General features: G+C 47.6%; 1 protein-coding gene across 2 annotated transcripts; it reads right to left on the bottom strand.

Annotated features, from left to right (window-relative positions):
• Positions 1-1,478: 1,478 nt before the first annotated feature.
• Positions 1,479-6,922, bottom strand: LOC113239045. 2 transcript variants are annotated; one of them, XM_026475907.1, is made up of 2 exons: positions 6,686-6,922; positions 1,479-3,370 (listed from the first exon to the last, which is right to left on the bottom strand). In XM_026475907.1, the coding sequence occupies exons 1-2, from the start codon at positions 6,795-6,797 to the stop codon at positions 1,587-1,589; spliced, it is 1,896 nt and encodes a 631-aa protein (XP_026331692.1). In that variant the 5' UTR covers positions 6,798-6,922; the 3' UTR covers positions 1,479-1,586. The 2 variants fall into 2 exon arrangements, with proteins under 2 accessions (XP_026331692.1, XP_026331693.1); XM_026475908.1 differs by lacking the exon at positions 1,479-3,370 and adding an exon at positions 3,572-4,842 and having other exon boundaries at positions 6,686-6,883.
• Between the last annotated feature and the right edge of the window lie 1,184 nt (positions 6,923-8,106).

The raw sequence follows: 8,106 nt of genomic DNA, 5'->3' as shown, positions 1-8,106 counted from the left end.
CACGGACCGCAGCCGCACGGACCGCAGCCGCACGGACCGCAGCCGCAGGGACCGCAGCCGCAAAGACAAGGATTACACCCTTGAGGCCCGCAATTTGGACCGCAGGTGAAACCCAAACACGCAGGGCACGGCCCAGCACATGTCCCACACGGACTACAGCCACAAGGAAAACAACCGCATGGGCCACAGGTACATGGGAGACAGTTACAAGCAGGACAAGAATTACTTGGCACTTTGCCTGGATTGTTTGCAGCATTCGATACCTTATGTGGGCGTGGAGGACAAATGTCCTGAGCAGTATACAATGAGACGAATGGGTCATAAAGAGCGCAAGTACTAACCAAAGCTGACATACAGGAATTAAAGTTAAGTCTGTTCAATTGGGCTACACCACAGGGTTCCGAACTCGGAGAATTAAAAGCCCCTTCGCACTTTTTGGAAACACCTGCCGTACCAAAGTTGTTTAGCTTAACATCCAGCTCCACTTCAATAGAGTGATTGTCGTACATTGGCTTAGGAATCACATCTGAAACTGACTCTAATTTAAAGCCCGTTACGACTGGCAGAGATTTATCTCTCAATTGGTTTCCAACAGATGTCCCAAACCTCCACTTTGAAAGAGGAGTAGCGGAAGTAGCTGAGTTATTTGACACTGTTTCTAGATCTTGCGAAGACGACGCTTCTACGTTAGATTTATTTATCGTATTTCCAAATAATTTGCCAAGTTTTGGAAGAATGGCCATGTCATTAGTCGTCGGGGGAATATCGCGCGCATAAGAGTAGTACGAGCTACTTAGAATACTGGGGTTAGTACAGGGACGGCAGGGGTAGCAGCAACCTATGTGGAATGACCCGCGGGACCAGATGCCGTAAAGATTGTCGTAGCCGGGCAAATATTGGACGCATTTGGGGTCAACAGTACCACAAGGTGGAGGCAGACATCCGCAAGGATTGTCAGATCGACTATCACCTGGACAAAAGTTCTCACAGGAAGAACAAGAATAAGGCAAGCGTTTACAACTTCTAAAGCAGTTCGTGTTTTTGCCGTGGCCAGAATCAAAGACGGTGGATTTGGTCCAGTGTATGCGAGGTCGTGTTGCTTCATCGTTGACGCGTAGACATGGCGCGGATGTGGCGCGCGACAACCAGCGCGGGCAACTGCTACTGGTCGGCTGCGACTCGCTACTGGTCGGCTGCGACTCGGAGTGGTGGTTTTGGCACTCCGCTATCTTCACTACCGGCGGAATGCGAGCCAGTGTTTGCGTTACCAGCTCACATTGGGCCTTCTTCATGGTGCAAGTCGCTGAAAGGATGATCGTTCACTGTAATGACCAATCTCCTAACGTTCATCAGAAGACGTGAGGGATGAAAGCGACTAGAAATGTGATCGTCAAGCAACCACTCAAGTATTCATGTTAAGAGTTAAAATTTAAGTAGCTAATGGCTATGTGGTGTAGGATGCGTGTGACTTAATCCAGGAGAGCTAATAACAAACCACTCGAAAGACTATTTATGCACTTTATTCTTTTTTGTTGAAATAACATGTCACTATAATATAAATTGTTGTTGGACAATATACATATTGCCTACTCATTTCCTAAAACGAAGCTTTCGCACTTTTTTGCTGTTATTTTGCTGGTAAATGGAATACTGGACACCATTTGGCTTCGTAGATTCGCAGTTCCCACGCGTCGTTGGAATGAGATCGATTGTGATAAATACTTAGTCCTTGGTTCTGTAGGCGGACATACAGGCATTTCATAAGCATTGCCAAGCTTTTCCACTAATAAAGGGCTTTCTTCCGATTTTCGGGTCGAAAAGTGACGTACTGAAGTATTTTTGATAGATGGATTGGTTTTCTCGTTTGATTTCGATAAATTGCATCCATGTTTTAAACTGCAATTTGATAAGTTGGATTCTGGGATTGGATTCGCGGAGTTATTTTTACAGCAATCATTGCCATGAGAATGATCCAATTGCGCAGAACGTTTGCGAACAGCCCTGCATGCTGCACAGAAGCAAATGCTATCCGAAATGATTTTTTTTATTAAATTCGGATTTTGCGGCACGGCTTTTGCGGAGCTTAAATTTGTAGCTTTACGTCGAGGGCCACTGGTCATGGATTCGCTTTTCGCAGCCGTGCCTGGAGGGGGAATATAAAACAAACACGAAGAACTGTTAGGACTCAAACATGCGCAGTAACACGGGCCGCACGGGCCGCACCCGCCGCAACAAGGGCCGGACCCGCCGCAACAAGGGCCGCACCCGCCGCAACAAGGGCCGCACCCGCCGCAACAAGGGCCGCACCCACCGCAACATGGACCACATCCGCAACACGGTCCGCAACCACACAAACCAGGATTGCACCCGCAGGGAGGGCAACTTGGGCCAAAAGCGAAACCAAGGCAAGATGGGCACGACCCTTGAACTAACGCAGGGCCACTGGGGCCCATGCACGGTCCGCACGGGCTGCCAACATTACAAGGGCCACAAGGTGCAACACATCCGCAGCTTCGGAAGCCAGGCGGTGAGTAGCCGCCAGGCCATGGGCAGGCCCCGCAGGTTCCACCACAACAACCGCCGCAACAAGCACCGCAACAACCACCGCAACAAGTGCCGCAACAACCACTGCAACATGGCCCACAAGGTCCGCATCCGCAACAACTTGCAGAATTGGTTAGTAGATTAAATGGGAAGTGAACAATACAAGGATTGCTTCTAGCTGGTTGCTTAAAGATTGTTGGTGCATGGGAACCAACATTTTGCAACCAACATTGGTGTTGCCAAATTTGGGCAGGTGACGATTGCATGCTAGGAAACTTCAAATGAGTGCTGTCCCACGGGCTGTGTGTAAAAGAATCTGCATTTGATGAAGCGACTGCGTCAGTAGCTTGTTTTACTGTCTGTTTGGTAGAGGAGAGGTTATTGGAAAGGACGAAAGGAAACGGTTCCGCTGTTGCAGCAGAAACTTGTTTCTTAGCCCTTATAAAGATAGGATTATCCGAGAAGCTAGCAACAGAGTAAGGAAGACGGACAAGGGCTGGCAAAGGTTTTTTCGTATATGAAGAGCAGGTCGAAGAAGAAAACCTTTTATACGTATGATACAGCCAAGGGTAGTTCAGTTTGTCATCCCTCGGTGTCCAGCAGACAGATTTAGACTTCGCGATGTGATGGCAAGGACCGACACGGACTTCTTGGCTCATGCGTAGACAGGGGACAGATGCGGCGCGCAGCAACAGGCCATAACTTCTTGTTTGAGGGGACTTCGAACTGGTGCGGTTCTGTACCTCCAACATCCTGACCGCCAACATATGAAGAGCCGGTTTTAGAGTTGCCAGCTCACTAAAGGCATTCTTCGTGATGTCATTTGCTGAAAGGATGATTGTTCACTGTAATGAAAAATCTAACATTTCTTTTGTGCAATTAACAACGAAATGAAACGCAGTTTTTAATTTTACAGTTTTTATTTCGTTATCCAAGACAAAAATCCAAAAGCTGCCGTTGCCGAAATTATCATTAATTACGTAGGTAATAAGCTATTTCATAAATTAGGTAGATAATACGATAGTTAGGTGTAGTTAGTTTATTATCCACCTAATTCACTTTACATTTTGTTCTCCTTGTGCTTGAATTTAAAATCGACGGGTTCGGGATAAGGGTTTCTGTACTTTGGCACAGAGGTAATGTCGAATGCCCCAGGGCGAATGGTCGGACGGTCCCGCTCCTCAGCGGTGGGCACATGCCGCGGTTGCAACTGTGGCGGGCAAGACTCTGCCCCCGCTTGCTTAGGGAGTGCTGCACAAAACTTGTAAGGTTTCTCATGGTGTTCAAGCGGGGTAGGCCGCCTCTTTGGATTAGAAGTCGTGTTGTAGGTACGCGCTTTCGTGCCCGGACAGCTTGTCGTGGCCTTAGCGATAGGTTTAACATTCTTACTTAAAGTAGGCATCTTGTCGAGCGGGCTACTACCACAGCAAACTTTGCCCGGCACGGCGGTCGTACTGAATGGGAAGAATTTCGAACCGGCGGCAGATTGATCATCGCCTGGAGCGACGTGAGTGGCTTGAGCGCACTGTTGTGGCATGAAGGGTGGCGCACCCGGCATTTGCCATGGGTACTGCGGCGTTTGTTGAGGCATTTGCGGCATTTGTGGAAACGGGAAAGGCGATTGTGGCATTTGGGGCGACTGTGGCATTGACGGTTTTTGTGGCATTTGCTGAGTCACGCAATCTTTTTTAGTATTTTTCGCGAGGGTACTAGAGAGAGCAGTTGTCACCGATGCTGCTCCCATACCGCTCATCAGCGCACCAGGAACAAGACAACATTTAGGGCACGGGCACGGGCATGGGCCTGGGCACGGGCAACCGCCGCACGGACCCACGGGGCAGCAGCAGCCCGACACATGGTATGGTCCACAGAACCAGAAGCCGTATGGATAATAGTAGTAGCCCGTCATGTACTGGATGCACTTCGGTGGAGTGTTGCAAGGTGGAGGGAGGCAGTTGCAGCCACAACAATTGCCGCAAGGTCCGCAGGGGAAGGGGCAGGGGCACTTACACGCCGCCGCTATTGTACCCGCGATGTTTGCCGAGGGTTTGTTAGAGCAACCGGCGGAAGAGGATTTGACTTCGTCACAAACTGGCTTAGTTCTGCAGGGACTGTAGTGTCGAAGCGGCACGTAGACTTTGGCGCGCGGGACGAGGTTGGGGCACGACATGCTGCAGCGCAACGAAGTCTTGCGCGGGCGGCCGCGATGACTGACCGCCAGCAACCGTTTCTCTCCTCCAATCTTCAAGTACCTCATCAGGATGGCCCTCTGCAAGCTTCGACGGGGAACGGCCGTGGCTGCAAAGGTTATGTCACGCTATTCACCTCGATTAAAACCAGTCGTTATAGATGAAACCTAAATCCTAAGTTCGCCTAACAGTTAACATCTAAGAGTTCAACGTATCGACAAATAAAACAACCAAATCTCTCGAGACAGTTTATTGCTTCAAAAATGGACATCGGCTATATTGAAATATGCCTAGAAATAATATTAACGCATATGTTATATATCAAAAATGTAAAGTAGTCATGGGCTCATTTTGACTACACCAGTGAGTTTCTCATCCTTGGGAACTTCTACGTTTGTAGCCATGTTAGTCATGACCTGGGCGTTCACTGCGGAGCCGCAGACGGGGCATTCGCCTTCGCACTTCTTTGGAGGGCACTTAGGGGGGCAGGGGCATGGGCAGGGGCAGCATGGGCCGCATGGCCCGCACGGTCCGCATGGTCCACACGGTCCGCATGGGCAAGGACAGCAGGGACCGCAAGGTCCGCAAGGTCCGCAAGGTCCACAAGGTCCACACGGTCCACATGGGCAAGGGCCGCAAGGGCCGCATGGGCCGCAGGGGCCGCAGGGGCCGCAGGGGCCGCAGGGCCCGCAGGGGCCACATGGTCCGCACGGGCAGCGACAGGGCCCGCACGGACCACAAGGTCCACAAGGGCCGCACGGCCCACACGGGCATGGGCACGGGCAGGGGCAGCGGCACGGTGAGCAGCAGGGACCGCACGGGCCACACGGACAGCAGGGTCCACAAGGGCAACACGGTGCGCCGTCTTTTTTTTCAGCAAACGGCCGCACACCGGTGTCGCCACACGCGAGGAAGGGAAATCGGCCCGACGAAAATGGTCCGAGACCGCGTCCGCCTGCAAAGGACATCTAAGCTTAATACTAGGCGAGAAGACCGCTAGCAAGCAGATCCATGCTATCCAGAAGAACGATGGTTTCTCGCCGTGTATTAATGCCTGGAGGTCCTTTCGGCCAACTGTGCGTTCTCCGGAATAACAGGCATCTCACTAGCGGCACAGGTTTAAAACGCTGCCAAGAGGCAACAAAATCAAGTTTCATCTGTTGGTTTTGAGATGGGGGCGCGTCCCTAAAAACCAGTCTCAAAACCAATGAACCTCTCAATTCTAAAGCGTTGTCAGAAGTCACAGGGCAAACGACACCGTCATAAGGATCGAAGACGTTTCGATAAGAAATTTTGATTTAATATAATTATCTCGATGTAATCAGAAAATGCTGACGAACGATACCAGATACGGAAGAACACGAACAAAACATGACAAGCTGCAACTGCGTACTGACAACGCAAGGCCACACATTTTCGTACAAAAAAAGTGTCATTTCAAATTTTCTACACAAGTGTGGCCCACCGTACCACACGACGCTGACAGCCTACCTATCAATGGCAATTTGCTCAATTTGCAATAAAAGCTCCCGCGTAATTTTATGACGGTCACGTCCTTCATGTTACGCGTACCTCAAGGTTTTTTTCACTTCGACACCATTTTGTTTTTATACAAAGATTGCTCACGAATCGCAAACGATTACCATTCTACTAGCTATTCTACCACTTACCTGCTTTTTTAGGGTATAATCCGACCGAAATATGCGGGACACGTACCCCTCTCAGTCTAGCGTTACCACGTCATCACCCGCTTAGTATTATCAGTAACAAATAAACCTTATGCACATCTTTCGTCGTTATTTCGGTCGGATTGTACTTTCTAAATAAACTAACGTACTAAAATTTTCATAAAGAACAATCGCGAAAACAATTCCAAGAATTGTTTTTTCTAAAAGTCCGGAAATTTCGCTACACAAGTAACTACTTTTTTAAAGCAACGCTGGTATACTTACATAGCACAGTCGGACTACGTTTTTGCGCTGTTGTAGCAACGGGGCGACCTTTGATACATTTTAGGAAGGATACATTTCTTGGCAGAACCGCTTTCCTCAAAACTAAAGCCATGTTCACGAAGAGTTTTTAGTTTTTTAGTTTCGAATACTTCGCCAGCCTATAAACTTGAAATTTTGATTTTTTTTCTTTGTGTAATTTTGCTCAATGTTATGTCATTGTAGGAGCGTGACCAAAGATTTGTGAGCGGAAAACAAAAGACTGCTAAGTACCGGATTCCAGATTCAATTTTTGAATTTAGTCTTCTCTTTTTAGATTTTTTCAGCCTACCTTTGCATGAAAGAAGATTCTGCTTCTCCGTAGAGCAGTTTTTGCACAAATATACATGATTCTCGCTCAAAAATGTTCGATGCTTTTCTAATACTTCTTTTTTGTTTAACTGCTTGGTTATACAAGGTGCATAATAAACCACCATACAATACATAAGTACAGACGGCAGCACAACATCATCATTATCACAACGGATCTCGTTCCTTTGCACTGGAGTTGAATTTTTTTATTATACTCCAATTATACTCCAATTCGTCGTCTTTAACCGCTAGATGGCAGCACACTGATTGAGATATCAATACAATTTCAAAACGTAACTTGCAATAATAGACATAGATGGTAATGAACTTTCAACGCTTGCCAACAGGGTAAAGTTTATGTTATAAACAATCCAGGATTTGTTATTACTTTTTAAATTTGAAACTACGATTTTGTAGTGTTTTTAAAATTAAGAATGTGTGAGTTTGGTAACAGCGGTTCTGATAGTAATCCAGCATTTTAAGGTTTTAGGAGATGAGGTGAGAGGTTTACCATGAGCTTTTCGATGAAGAAAACACATCGAGATAAAACCTGCACGTCGAAGAAGGTTCACAAACCTCGGAAAACGTGTGAAAAACTAAACCCTCGCCTGGATTGAAGATGATGATGAACACTTCAGATGCACTGCAGAATCGGATGAACGCCATCAGTATCCTGAAGACATAATTATAATGCACCCGAAGGGCATCAACAACCCTCTGCGTATAGTCGATTTGTCTAGTTATGGTCGCTCTTTCTACCCTTTAATTCGGAAATGCAGGACTGTATTTTGACAAACTTACACAGCAAAAAAAATCCTATGCCACTGAAGCACTTTTTTCCAGCACCACATTTTCCACTAATTTTTTTCTTACCTCTTCCTATGCTATTATATTATCTGCCTATGTGGCCGAACGGTTACTATACTAGTCTGCCACGCAGAAATCTCGGGTTAGATTCCTGGGCCGGGAGAAATATTTATATGGCCTACATTATATCTCGTGGGTTAATTTGTGGTCGTCTATGCATGTGTCCATGGCACCCGCGATACAGGGTTTTCTTAGAGCGGGGCTAT

This window comes from Hyposmocoma kahamanoa, unplaced genomic scaffold (assembly GCF_003589595.1).
Source record: "Hyposmocoma kahamanoa isolate Upper Pololo Valley unplaced genomic scaffold, ASM358959v1 99259, whole genome shotgun sequence".
Taxonomy (NCBI): domain Eukaryota; kingdom Metazoa; phylum Arthropoda; class Insecta; order Lepidoptera; family Cosmopterigidae; genus Hyposmocoma; species Hyposmocoma kahamanoa.
The sequence above is the reverse complement of the archived record's forward strand: the minus strand, read 5'-3'. Positions and strand labels throughout refer to the sequence as shown.